Raw genomic sequence first — 14,373 nt, 5'->3', positions numbered from 1 at the left:
GGGAGGGGAGGGCTGGGTCGGGGAGCCGTGTGCGCGGAGAGACAAAATGGCGCCCGCCGCTCCTTCGCTTGCCGGCGCCATGATGGGCCTCGGGGAGGGGGCGGCCGCTTGTCACCCTCCCCCCGCTCTCTCTGTTTCCAGAAGTTTCTGATTCATTCCTCTGGCCTTGGGGAGAAGCGAAGATGCCTTGTGATCGAGGGTCTATCATTTCCTGGCCGGGGAGAGATGTGTTGTGGCCACAGGGACAGGCGTTAGAGGGGCCGTGGGGCGCAGGTTCCATGGGAGGGGAGAAAGGGGATAGATCGGGCGATGGGGCCTTACTCAAGTTTTCGTTTGTGTAGCTTTTCCTGCCCTGATATTTTTTTTCGTGTTTTGCTACAGGCCTGCCATTTTTAGCGTCTTCTTGCTTTGCCTCCATCCTTCTGTTTTTTCTGGTTAATATCGATAGGAAACGCCCCTGCTATAGTGCTCCCTATTCTTTATATTTATTAAAGTGTAGCTTTATTCACTTAAAACTTGTGTGGCCTGATAACATATGAAGGTGTTTGTCCCATAATTAAGTTAAAGAACCAGTAAGAGTAGTTACCAAACTCGATATGATTAGTTTTTTTCAAAAGTTATTAAATAGTCTGGAGTGAAAAAAAAAATAAATCATGATAGTCTAAAGAGATAGAAACGTTTCAACATTTACTATAAGAACTTTGTGATGTTTAATCTGGTGTTTTAAGTTCCTGTCTTGAAAGTCTGATCAGTGGTGAGACAGGACAAGAGGACCATAAACTTCTAAAGGAAAAGAATTTTGATTTTTTAATGCTTTTTTTGTCTATACAATTTATTCTGTTAAGAATAAGATAAATTTTTATGTAAAAGGACTTGAAGAATGATGGACTTTTTTGAACCTAGATTATAGGCATTATCTTTGAGGTTCCTGTGAAGTGTAGCAGGTGAGGGGCTTGTTCAGTGAGACTGAGAGTCTGTTGCCAATCCAGATGGACTTGTAAGAACTGAGAATAGTCTCACTGAATTCTGTCAGCTTTTTTTTCTGTGTTTTTGTAGATCCAAGACATTTCTTTGAGGTGCAGTGCACAAGGGCATTAATGAGCAGCAGTGTGTATAAATTATGATACTCATAGCCTTGGACCGGGTGGCAGAGGGCTCAGTTTCAGTTGGGTACTGTTTAAAAAGCCAGTGAAAATAGACTGTTAGTGTTTTCCTTATCTTCCTCGAGTGTCTTTGAAATGTAAATTTGTAGAAATCTGAAAATTCCTTAATTTATTCTAGCTGAGTCTTTTGGAAACCTTAGCGAAGAAGGAAGAAGTGGAAGAAAGGGAAGTGTAGATAAGCAGATGATAAATAGATGTGGAATGCCAGGAATCATGAGTGATAAGATCACAAAGAGGGAAGTCACTTCCTACTCTCCAATTTCCTAAAGTTTTCAGGATGGTGGGTGGTCTCCATAGTATTCAGAATTGTCACTGAGACTGTTCAAGCTCTGCTGCAGATGCAATCTTAAGGAATCAGGGCTTTTGACCATATTTTAACTGGATATTGGTGTACCGTGTGACTGGAGAAGAGCAGCTGCTTGATTTCTCTGAGGAAAGATTTTTACTCTAGATATATCTTTGTACATATACAAATTAATGAAGAATTGGGCAGACTAAACAGCAACAGCTGAAATATAAATCCAAATACTTCCCTCTAGTATGTTAGGAAGAATGTCTGCCATTAATACACAATGTATTAATTACAATCTGTAATACCTGTTACGGTTTAAAATAACCTAGCTGTTTCATTTACAAAGTAATATATTTAAACTGGCGTTTGAGGGGTTTCCACATGTCTTGTTCAGTTTGCAAATAAAGCTGCAGCTGGTAGAAAACTGTGCAAGTTCAAGTCCTCTGCTACACTAAATTATCTTAATGAATAGCATTTCGGGGCCAAATTATGTCCTTAGTGAAGTCTTCTGCAGCCACACAATGTTCATTCAGAAGGTTTGATATTAACTACCATTTACATGATCGCAACAAGAGAGACCAGTGAACCTGTAAAGGCATTAGTAAAAGCACTTTCACCTTTTCAGCGTGCATGTTTTCCTTACTGTTCCTTTCATTGCATTGCACTGGTTGGACACATTTACTTCTCCCAGCATTGAATCACAAAACGGTCTTGACTGCTCTACACAAGATAAGTTTCTGGGTTTAGTCCTAGTTCAAGGTTTAGAAGGGATGGAGGGAACATCTCGAGTTCAGTCACCTGGCAAAAATGTAATACAGAAATTGTTGGGACAGGTGGATGTAACCTAAAGGTACTCTTGTATCTCTACGCAAAATTTATTCCTTATTCAAAAGTTTGCTGTCCAATACTAATTCAATACAGCTAATTTAATTTATCTTCAAAGTTCACACTGTCCTTCAAAACAGTTTGGGGATTTTGAGCTATGCCTCAGTAATGCCCCAGCTTGTGAGGTGACTTAGATCTCTTGGGACAATACTGATTTTAAGTAATCTCAGTTCTCTATTTAAGTGTTGAAATACCAGTGTGTATGCAGTTACATCATTTACTGCAAGCATATAAAGTTTCTGGCTACTAATAGTGAGGTGGCAATGTATGACATTGTCTTTACAGAAAATAATTATAAATATGTGTTCAGAGGAAGTACTAAATAAGCAGGTTGGCTTGGTTTTTGTTCTGAGTTTCTGGGTTTTAAATATTCTGTCTTTATATGCAGGGTAGTGATACAGAACGCGATGGAGTAGCCCCAGAAAAGTCCTCTCCAGAAAGAGAGAAGAAAAAGGAGCAGTCAGATGCCTCTAGTTCTCCCAGAACATCAAAGCATCATTACTCAAGATCACGCTCACGGTCAAGGGAAAGACGACGGAAGTCAGGTATGGTCTTTGTGTAAGGGAAGTTGCTTAGTGATGTTCTGGTGTGTGCTTGTAGAACTAAACTCTCTTTAAAGCTTTTTTGGAAAAAATACAGTCTTAGCTCTAGTAACACGTTAGAATTTGAGGGGGGAAAAAAGGAATCTACTGTAAAATTTGGGGTTTTGTCTTAAATGTGTTCTATTGAAGCTTCTCAATTTTAATGATTGGAGTGCTAAGCCATTGTTCAGGGAATGCGGGGTGTAGGGGGATGACAACTCAAACCAGAAAACTATACTACTTTGTCTTAATTTTCATTAGAGATGCTTAGACTGGGATCCTTTTGCATGGTAATAACAAATAGAATGTTACCTGGCTGAGGAATGGGACTGGAGTTTGACATGGGCTAGTTTTTCACTGTCATAGCTTAAGTAAATGCAAACAACATAATGGAAATAACAGCTGGATTTTGCTATCTGCAGTAGATATTAAATAGTGCTGTTGGTTGTCTAAATCTCTATTCTATTTGGGGGTGGGCTTACTGAAAGGAGCTAGAAATATTATAGCCAGCTGATCTCCTCTTTAATTTGGTAAATAACGGAATTTTTTTCTTCTCCAGATGCTGAAGGAAGAAAACACAGAAGCCGGAGCAGAAGCAAAGAGGTAATTAACACTTTGTAGCGTTTAGGTAATTGTACAGTACGTCTTAAAAAGCATCTTGTAGTAATGCACAAATGTGTTAACCTATATAAATGACTTTATGGTAAGTACAAGAAATTGGAAACTTTAAGCTTAAAAATGGATATGGAGATCCTTTCATAGTGAAGCATGATTGCAGCCATCATGTTGACAAGGTAATAGTTTTATATAAATATGCTTTCAAAAACTAGTAACTTAAATTATTTTCTTTTTTGTGGAAACAGCCAAAAGAAAGAATTCATGTGGAGAAGTAGAATGGTGTTCTTGATGACTTTCACAGAGCTTCCATTAAGCGAAAACCTTGGGTGGCTTTATTCCTGGCCAATGTTCAGGACTTTCAATTATACATACCCATCTACTTAAGTATATTAAAAGGAATTCCCCACCTGACTGAGCTCTGTTTATTGCAGCCTTTAATTGTAAAGACTGTCATAGTTTGACAAACAAGCTGAATCAGCTGGAAACATGACAGTAGAACAAATATCTCAGAGGGCTGTCTCTTTTTTAAGATGAAAGTGTGTGTATACAGAGGAGTAAGAAGAGACAGCATCAATCATACCTAGAAAATAACTGGCTTACACATCAGAGAAGAGGTGAAATGAGCAAACCAGGAGCATCAAAAGAGTCACAAAGAAGCTCAAGCCGTGTGGGGCAATAACAGGCTGGGTCAGAAGAGGGAAACTTAATTTTCTCTTGGGTCAGGAACTTCTCCTTCCCCTATTCCAATGGAAGCTCTGTTTAAAAAAAGGAGAGGAAAAAAAAAAAAAGGAAAAATAATCTAGGAGAGTTTTTGTGAAATTGAATATATTGTTTAGCTCACATGATAACATTTCTATAATAAATCATACTCAGCGTGCTAATGCGCGAAGAGACTGAACTGAAGACGCTGCAGACTCAGATAGCAAAATTATAAGCCTACTTCATGATAAGGTAACTATTAGTCATTCAAACTCATATTTCCCTTAAAATATCTTGACTCAGTTATGGGATATAATGGTGGTTTATTACTAAGTGTGTGCCTGGAAGATGTGATTTTAAAAATAAAAATATCTTTTTAATGTTTAAAAAAAAAACAACAGTCCTTGCTTAAAATTTTGTCCAGTGTTTTGCCATGCTCTAGGATCTAATGTTTCACCATTTATTTAGCAGTTTAAGTTTCATGGAATGAACAGATGAGGAATAATGTCCTACGGTAGATGTACTGTTTTCATTCATTTGCAAGATTAAGCTCTTAGTCTGTAAACAAAATACTGAATATCAGTAATTCTTTTTAATATGTGTATTAGAACAACTACTTATGTAAATATCTATGTAGAATTAACATACAGGTAACATCTCAAGCTTGAGATGTGTTTTTATTTAAAGACTGATTATTCAAGGACTTAAGAGTAAAATACCATAAAAGCAGGAAAAAATCTTAACATTACTGCATACATCAAGAATTATAATAAAATATATTTATAAATTGATATATATTAATAAGGAGTTAGAAAAGCTTGGATAAGTGGGTATAAGCTAATCATAGCATCTTCTCCAGACTTGTTTCTTTCAGGAGAGGTTACAATTGTAGGAAAGGTTTTATGAGTATTTAACAGATTTAGATATGCAAAAAAATTCCAAAAAACCCAGACCTCTCAGGAATTGAATTTTAGTCTAAAATGAATGTATCATGCTTAAATTGTGGATTGAAACAAAACATTTAAAAATAAGACTTAAGTGGGATATGGTTTTGTGCTAGAAAGCTTTTAGTATAAACTGGGTATATTAGGAAAGGTGTTGATGTCATGACTTGATCTCTAAGGAAAACTGGCAAAAATCAGGCCTGACCTTTCTAAGTATTTTTGGCATTGTGACTATAAAAAGGAATCTTTTTTTAAGAGGCACTGCAGAAAGAAATTGCGGTATAGTGGAGCAGCATATCTTTAATTTAAAACTACTGTGGGAGGTCTCAAAGTAATGCACATTAGTGCATTACATTAAAACACTAAAAATGGGATTTCAACCATGTAACTTACTACTTTGCTTTTTTAAAATGTTGGAAGTTAGTGAGTGAAGAGTAATTAAAAAATTAACTAATGATGGTTAGGAAATTGTTTTGGTTCTAGAAGTAAAATAGTGTATGTCTGCAAGTATGTATGGATTTTGGTAACTTTGGACATAGTAGGCTTAGGCAAGTATTAAATACTCACTACAAATGTGTGTATATATGGATATTCATAAATTGCCAGGAGCTTAAAGGTAGTTACTTATTATGTGTTTGGAATGGAGACAGTAACTGATAATGACAGTTTTTGTTACAAAGCTGTGAACTTTTATATGGAATCACTGTTTTAGACAGTGGGGAGGAGGGGAAAAAATCTAGTGTACATTTGCAGCTTTGGGTAGTTGGTGGCATTAGGTAAAATAGCCATCACTCATGATTGAGTCACACTCCTAAGGTTACTAATGTTGCATCACAACTTATCATTTTTTATCTTCTGATACCCATACTAACTCTCTTTGTTGCACTATTTTCCTGAAAGAACCAACTTCTTCTTAAAACAGGCAAGAAGACATGAATCCAAAGAGAAGTCCTCCAAGAAGCACAAATCTGAAGACCACAATGACAAAGAACATTCTTCTGACAAGGGAAGAGATAGCCTAAATTCATCTGAAAATGGTGAGGATAGACACAAACGCAAAGAGAGGAAGTCATCAAGAGGGAGGAGCCATTCAAGATCCAGGTCTCGTGAAAGGTAAGTTGTTTCACATGATTATTCTTTTTTTAAGTGAAGGTACTAAAGCAGCCTTTGGCATTTGTGTAGGCTTCTGAAGGACAACTGAATTCTATTACTTGATTTAACAAAAGTGTCAATTTATACTGCATGCCTTGGTTTCCACTGGGTAGTGCCTTTGCTCCTACTTGGTTGGTTTTTTTTCAGATTGGTTCTGAAAAAAGTACAGAATATCTCCAAGGCTTTATATAGGTGATCAGTGTCATGTTTAGTATACTGAGTACAGAAAATTTCTAAACTGTGTGTATTAAATTTGGTCTGTTCAGTGACAGGAAAGAAAATATACTTTAGTGAAGTCATGTCTTTTTACCCCTAAATCAAGAGATTGCTCAGAGATGATGCTGTCTAAGCCACCAGGCATGGTAGGCCGCCTAGCACACTGAGGGTAGGAGAACTGCTGGGACAGACAGGTTGCTGCCAGCAGAATTTTTCAGCCAGATCTGTCCATAGCTGAGGGGTCTGTAGCAAACATGGCAGCAGGGAACAAACTTCAGGTAATGGTAGGCTTGAGGGACTGTGGAAATTGGGGCATCTCTTCCCAGCGGTAGTGGAATATCATGACGAGGAGAGTTTGTTGCCTTGAATTTAGGACTCATGCATCAAATTAATTGGGCCTTGTATTTGTTTTTTGTGACGTTCACTTTAATGAACAACTGAAAATAACTGTATTGATGTGTATGATTGTGTACACAAACCCTGCTAAACTCCTCTGTTGTGGCTGGTGGTTGCTTTTGGTTCCACTCCCAATTTTATTTCCTAGTCTTATAACTTAAACTGTTCCAGGCATGAACTCCTTTGTGTGTGGTTTGCAGTGTGATACATTTTGCCTTGTGGTGACAAACCTCTATGTAAGTCCGTAAGTAGAAGCTGAATTGAAGCATGAGAATATATGTAAGAATTTGGGACGTGTGTTTCAGACGTCATCGTAGTAGAAGTCGCGATAGGAAAAAGTCCCGATCTCGCAGCAGAGAGAGAAAACGACGAGTAAGATCTCGTTCTAGATCAAGATCGAGACACAGACATAGAAGTAGAAGTAAAAGCAGAACTAGGAGTAGAAGCAGGTAAGTGTTAACTTTCATATGCACTTGATGGTGGTGTTTGGCTGAACTTTGTGATGGGCTGGTGTATACAAGGATGATGGGTTTGCCAGTTAGTGTATATTCAGTGTAACTGTGTTTGGCTTTTCTTAGTTGTATTGATAAAAAGGGTAGCTTGGGTAGTTTGCATATACTTACAGAAACATCTGTCCTTGACAGCTTAAGTGTCTCAGATTATCAGCTTCTCATAGCATGTTTTCATGTTAGCAGTTAGAAATACTTAACAATATATTTTGTGGGTATCCACTGTTTTAGAACTTTTGACTGAGAAAGTAGAGAGAAAGTAACTTAATATTTTGAGTAGTAATGGTTACCACCGTTCAAACTCTTCTTGGTTTCTTATGCCACAACTGAGAAAAGGATATTTAAATTATATTTAAGTGGGAAAAACAGAAGAATAAGATACAACTAATCCTTTCATGTGTTTGATGCAAGAATAGTGTGGTTGACAACGCTCTTCTCAGTTTTCCGTGTCAGAACGAGGGGCAACAGGTACAAGTTGGAACATAGGAAGTTCCATTTAAATATGAGGAAGAACTTTACAGTGAGGGTGACAGAGCACTGGAGCAGGCTGCCCAGGGAGCTTGTGGCATCTCCATGTTTGGAGATACTCAAAACCTGCCTGGATACAGTCCTGTGTAAAGTGCCCTAAGTTATTCTACTTCAGTGGGAGAATTGGACTAGATGATATCTAGGGTTGCCTTCTAACTCCATCAGTTCTGCAATTCTTAAAAATACTGTTGTGATTGTCTCTCTGCATGTGTATCATAAAAGGGAAGTTTTAACTGGGAATCACTGGCAGTCAGAGCAGATACACTGCTCAGAAGCTAATCTTGATCAGCTCCACAAAGTTAATCTAAAAAAGTGTCTGTGAACTAACATAGTGTAGTGTTAAGGTTCAGATGGACTGTTTCTGGTCTGAATGGACTATTCTGTGTTACTGGTCACCAGCTCCTTTTTGTCAAGTGTAACATGAGAGTATTTTTCATGTTATTTTTTTCTCCCTATCTTGGGTGCTTCCACTTCTTCCTTAAACTTATATTCTAGGTGCACAGATTTAAACCCTCTAGCTAAGCACTTATTCTGGGACTTTTGACAGGTTCATGCCTCACCTGGAATGTGCTAGAGTTGAGGTTTTGGTCACTTCATGGTAGAAGTTAATATTTTCTGATATTAATGAATTGCTCAGTATTTTGGTGTAGAGTTATCAGTCTCTTTGTGTGTCACTTTTGCATTCTTAATGCCCTGTAGGATTTTCTGAATGAGTAAGCTGGAATATGACAATGACCACTACAGTTGAATTTTTTCCCCTACTACTTATTTAAAGTGAAACAAGTAGTGTAAATGCCAATGGTTTTCCTTCAGTGCTCCTGCGAAAGTGTTGCCAGTGTTCCAGTTCATTTAGCAGTATTTTCACTAGAGTATTTTAAATTGCGTATTTAAAGGGTATAGAAGTTGGTTATGACTACTCATCGTTACAGTGGATGATTGGAGACTTAAGAATCTAGCACATTCATATAATGCTACATCATCACTTGTGAAACTCTTAAGAAGACTTACCTTTCTGAAGAACTAGTTGAAGTACATGGTTTGTGTCAGATTTTATTTTGGCATGCACTTTCTACCAAACTTTCAACTGGGGTGAGTAGAGCTGCTGGGTCTTCAATTGGTACAATTGTGTTACTTGCATTTAATGATATTTAAGTCACCTTTGGCATGACGTGTAAGGCTTCACAGTTCCTCGTTATTTCCAGTTACTATATGCAGTTTCTGTTTTTGAAAGTCACTGTGAACATTTTGTGTTTAATAATTCTGTGAAAACTTTACATTCTGGGATAGATTTTTTGCTTCTGCAGTGGAATTCCAGTTACCTGAACAGCACATGTGGAAAAAAAAGTAAAAAATAGTCATAACTTAGGAATTTCTTCAACTGGAAACATGCTTTGTTGGATAGTGATGGACATACTGCAAGAATTAATTTCTTTTAAGTACTGTTTTTGTTTCACAAGTCCTAGAGAAGAACGATAAGCAGAATGTGTTTTTTTAACAGTAGCTAGAACACTTCATCAGGTTCTGGGCTTAGGTGAAACCTTTGGAAAGAGTTACGGGACAAGCCTCAAGGAAAATTCTCCTCAAGCCAGATAAACATGATGTGGAAACCTGCCCTGTTAAAACTCAACTGTGAAATGAATTTCCTCATTCATGAAAAGCCATATTTGTTACAATGAAAGGCTATGACAGAAGCATTTGTAAATTGTGGAGCTTAACCATCCCTTGATGGTTCTTTGCACAGTCTCAAGCTCACATTTTCAAGTGATCTGCCCTCACTAGCATTTAAACTAATCTTTCTGTTCTGTGAGCGTGTAGACCCTCCTGGCAGTTCTTTTGTGGCATTTCTCTGATTAAATGCTAGGTGAAAAACATGACACCATCTTCTTGTTTCACATGGAAATACTTAAATACAAAAGCTCAAATATTTATTTCCTTGATGTTTACCAGTGCAATAAAGCATCAGACCAAAGTCAAGACCAAACTACAATAGTCAGCATGGGAAAAATGAAGGTATCTTTGAAACGTGCATTACGTCTTATCTCAGGAATGCAGATCTGTCACTTCCTAGTGCCTGAATCTGCATCTTGTCATCTTCTATGAAAAGATAAGTCTCACCTCTTATGTACTCTACCAGATTTGTCATGTAAACATGCATCTTATTATAACTTCAGTCTACATTTCGTGATTGTAGATGCTGCCCAAGTTGCGAAGGAAAGAAATGGATTATCTGAATGCATTTTAAGTGGCTGTTGTTAGTTATTATCTTTAATCGTTGGTAATAAGATTTTAAGTGTAAAATTGCAGACACATCTTTGTGCATCTCAACTCACTGTTTATGGCAAATCTGGGGAACATGTGAGTGATAACTGCTGTAAATTTTGTTGGATGCTGCCAGTATCTGTGACTTCTTTGTTAAAAACATCAGTGTCAGAGGCTTAAACAGGGATAAACCTTTATCTCCTGTGCTGTAGATATTGATGATCATGGCAAGGAGAAATACTCCTGATAGTAATTTAGGTTTGTATTTTGAGTGGCTGTTGCTTAGATGTGACTAAATGTGTATGTCGTAAGAACAACTTGGGAGGAGATGGGGAGCAGGTTACTAAAGGAGAATTGAACTGAAGATTTTAGTATTTTGCTTAAAAATGTCTTCGATATGAGTTATTTTCAGATTGTCAGGTTCCAGTTGTCCAAAGCACATCTAGTGAAGAGTATACATAGGGGAGAGAAGTAGTCATTTTCCTGAGCACTATTCTAGTTTTTCAATTAGGCTTCTTCAAAATGCTCACTTTTAACACTGAGTGCTGTTAGGTTTTTTTGTGGTTTTAAAACATTCTTGTAACTTGGCCCATTTTACTGTTTTCTTGCAATTCAATTTATCAGAACTTGCATGGTATTTTTTCTTGTCAGATTTTAGAATTAATCTCTAGAGTAGATCTATTTGTTCAAAACACTATGTATAAGAGGGTAATAAATTCCAGGAATTACTCTTTGTTACCTCTTGCAGTTGGAAATCTTCAGTTCTAGCTTTGTCTTGTTACAAAGCGGATGTGACTTACATTGTTCTAGAACAATCTCTGAAAACTGTTCTAGAGAGCTCTGCAAATTAAGCATAAAGTCATTTTTCAGAATTGTAATCAAATACTTGATGAAATGTTAAGGTATATATGTAGCTTCGTTGTTTTAGCAACTCTGTTGAATTTGGTTACAGGGAGAGAAAGAAAAGAATTGAAAAGCCCCGAAGATTCGGCAGGAGTCACAGCCGGAGTCCGAGTCCACCACCTTTCCGCGGAAGAAATACGGCAATGGATGCACAGGAAGCATTAGCCAGAAGGTCAGAAGTTGTAAAGATTTTAATTATATGTCATGTAAATAAGCTGCTGCTATTGGTTTCACATGTCTGAATATTTTTATTCTTGTGCACATCTAGACTGGAAAGAGCAAAGAAACTACAAGAACAGAGAGAGAAAGAAATGGTTGAAAAACAGAAGCAACAGGAAATGGCTGCAGGTAGTCCATGTATAGTATATTAATTCCTAAACAATAGGGGGAGTGGAAAATAGTATAAACTTATGTGCTGGTTGTTCTGTCCAACAGATCTACATGATGTCTTTCTTTGTTAAATTGTTAACTTGGTCGTTTTATAAACCACATATAGAACTAGGAAATGTTTCCAAAAACCAAAAAACCCCATAACAAACACAAAACCCCAAGAGAAAAGATCAGGATTTCTAACTGGTTAGTGAGTATTGATGAGCTGCTAACAAAAATGTTGTATGTTAAGCTGGTAAATGATTTTATGATCATCATTGGACCTTTCCTGGATGGATTATTAAGACTTTGAAAGCTGTTACTAGCTCAGGTGTATTTAGAAGCACGAGATACAAATAACATGTATTTTATCATGCATTTGTTATTGGACCATTTTTAACTTCTGGTGAAGGGTGATGTTTGGGGATTATCTTTTGTTTGTTCAAGGATGTTTTTCTGGGGTTGTCTGAACTTTTTTGTGATAGGAAATTCCCTTTCTTCTGCAGCAGCTGCAGCCTCTGGAGGTTCTGTTATTAATGTTGCTGCTCTTCTGGCATCGGGGACACAAGTGACTCCTCAGATAGCAATGGCAGCTCAAATGGCAGCATTACAAGCAAAAGCACTAGCAGAGACTGGAATAGCTGTACCGAGCTATTATAACCCAGCAGCAGTGAATCCAATGAAATTTGCTGAGCAGGAGAAAAAGCGGAAGATGCTTTGGCAAGGCAAAAAGGAAGGGGTAATGTTGTCCTTTTTACTTCCATAGAAGTACTTTGATTAACGGTAAGCCTGCATTCTGACAATGTTTCCAAAATTTGTGGAAACCAGTGCAATCTACTCAAGTAAAGAATAGACCTGCATTTTGAAACCTCTGGTTAAGTAGACTTTCCTTACAGAGCTTCTGTGAGGATGCCGCAGAAGTGTCAGACAGCTGGCTCATTTTTAATACAACTTTTTTGTTTGCTGCTGTATTGTGGTATTAGAAAAAATAGAAAGCTGATACATTTTTATTTTTTTTTTTTAATATGTACAGGATAAATCACAGTCTGCAGAAATATGGGAAAAATTAAATTTTGGAAACAAGGACCAAAATGTCAAGTTCAGAAAACTGATGGGCATTAAGGTAAAGAGTTCTGCATGTGAAATAAGTTTAAAAAATTAAGGATAGTGGTTTTGTTTTTTATTTTAAAGTGTATCTCAACCAAGAAAGATGTTAAGTTAACCCGATACTACCTGATACAGTTAAGAACTTTTAATTTATTTCATTTATTTCATTAATTTCATACAGTTAAGTAATCTTCATTGAAGTTCACAAGCAGAATCTAAATCCAGATTCAGTTCCCATTCTAGAATTCCATTGTTTCTGGCTGACAAGACAACTGTTGTGATCTGTAATATTGGTAGTAACTGTAACAAGTATTCATAGTGTGATAAATTCTGTCATTCTGTATAGATGAGTTAATTGGAGACATTTAGTGAGTTGGAAAAAGGACTTGGATAGAAAAGGCCTCAACCTCAACCTGTTTCTTGACTGTAAGGGGGAAGCTACCCTGGAATGTTTCAGCAGTAAAGCCAAATGCTTGAATTCTAACTTGCTTTGGGAAAGAACAAAGAAAAATTGTTACCTTTAAGACACCTTGGTGTATGAAAACACCACTGAAGTTTTTTTTCTCTCTGCTTTCTAGAGCGAGGATGAAGCTGGCTGCAGCTCAGTGGATGAAGAGAGTTACAAAACGCTGAAGCAACAGGAAGAGGTTTTCAGAAATCTAGATGCACAGTATGAAATGGCAAGATCACAGACTCATACACAAAGAGGAATGGGGTTGGGTTTTACATCTTCAATGCGAGGAATGGATGCAGTTTGAAAAGGAAAAAAATGGCGGTTTTAAAGTTTGGGACTATGGAAGGTTCTTGTTCAAATGTTGGGCCCTTGTTCACCAAAAAGCTAGCATTCTAGCTTGCATGGGTGTTGCATTGACTTTAATTTATTGAAAAATACAATTTTTTTTGTAAATATCAGATAAGTGATACTGGTGTTAGTGTTGTAATCAGGTTATACCCACTTCCATTAAACTTGACAGAGCTATAGAAGGACAGTATTTTTTAGTTAAAAGTTCTACTTTTCAAACCAAGCAGCAGATGGGAGAAGCTCATACATGGATATTTGGTGTCCACTGTCTTGTGTACTTTTGTACTTTAACCTTGTACAGTTATTTTCAATTCTTGAAACATGAAAGAAACATTGTGTAGATGTTATTTAGCAGACTGGGCCAATAGGCACATAATCCAGTGCAAAAAAACCTGGTTAATAATAAAGACATTTTTTCTCTAAGGTCTTTATGCTAATTAAGTTGTCTTTTGGGCCAAACTCTAGGGAAATGTAATCAAGAAATGTCAGGAGAACTTCAGAAGTCAGAAATAGTGTTTGTTTTTCTTATTTTGAAGTAGGATTTGCCTATAAGGAGATGGGCACTGCAGCACAGCTCATGTGATGAATGCTGAAGTTACATTCTTTATTATTTTTTGTTGATTTGATAGTCACAAATTGTAGCAGAGAGGGATAACCAAACCACTGGTGAGGAAGGTAGGATGTTGGAGCTCCTTGGCTAATACTTCAGTATTTAAAAGGACTGAGAAGTGTTAACTTCTTGTAGTAGATTATGTGAGCGTGTTAAATGCACAAGGAGTGGGATTCTTACTTAAAAATAGTTTTGTCCTACACGCTGCTGCTGCCGCCCTGTTTGGTTTTTTTTTGTTTGTTTGTTTGTTTTTCGTACACCCCCTTATGCCGAGGAAGGAAAAAAATAAAAGAACAAATCGACAAGACAAAAGGAGCAACGCTCCCCCATTTTGGGGATC

The 14,373-nt window shown here is 37.2% G+C and overlaps 1 protein-coding gene across 2 annotated transcripts; it reads left to right on the top strand.

Annotated features, from left to right (window-relative positions):
- The first annotated feature begins 2,716 nt into the window (after positions 1 to 2,716).
- On the top strand, positions 2,717 to 13,846 carry RSRC2 (arginine/serine-rich coiled-coil 2). 2 transcript variants are annotated; one of them, XM_009998421.1, is made up of 9 exons: positions 2,717 to 2,885; positions 3,481 to 3,524; positions 6,105 to 6,295; positions 7,252 to 7,395; positions 11,195 to 11,317; positions 11,414 to 11,493; positions 12,024 to 12,253; positions 12,548 to 12,637; positions 13,200 to 13,846. In XM_009998421.1, the coding sequence occupies exons 1-9, from the start codon at positions 2,723 to 2,725 to the stop codon at positions 13,377 to 13,379; spliced, it is 1,245 nt and encodes a 414-aa protein (XP_009996723.1). In that variant the 5' UTR covers positions 2,717 to 2,722; the 3' UTR covers positions 13,380 to 13,846. The 2 variants fall into 2 exon arrangements, with proteins under 2 accessions (XP_009996723.1, XP_009996722.1); XM_009998420.1 differs by having other exon boundaries at positions 12,021 to 12,253.
- The last annotated feature ends 527 nt before the right edge of the window (positions 13,847 to 14,373 follow it).

The sequence above is a fragment of the Chaetura pelagica genome, unplaced genomic scaffold (assembly GCF_000747805.2).
Source record: "Chaetura pelagica isolate M959 unplaced genomic scaffold, ChaPel_1.0 scaffold585, whole genome shotgun sequence".
In the NCBI taxonomy this organism is placed as follows: domain Eukaryota; kingdom Metazoa; phylum Chordata; class Aves; order Apodiformes; family Apodidae; genus Chaetura; species Chaetura pelagica.
This window is presented reverse-complemented; position numbering and strand designations above follow the sequence as displayed.

What these genes read in the sequence shown, in the direction of transcription:
- RSRC2 (XM_009998420.1), top strand. Translation starts at nt 2,723, where the DNA reads ATGCAGGGTAGTGATACAGAACGCGATGGAGTAGCCCCAGAAAAGTCC. An exon ending in GCCGGAGCAGAAGCAAAGAG is followed by an intron (nt 3,525 to 6,104) that starts GTAATTAACACT and finishes TTCTTAAAACAG; the next exon opens with GCAAGAAGACATGAATCCAA. An exon ending in GGCAAGGCAAAAAGGAAGGG is followed by an intron (nt 12,254 to 12,547) that starts GTAATGTTGTCC and finishes TAATATGTACAG; the next exon opens with GATAAATCACAGTCTGCAGA.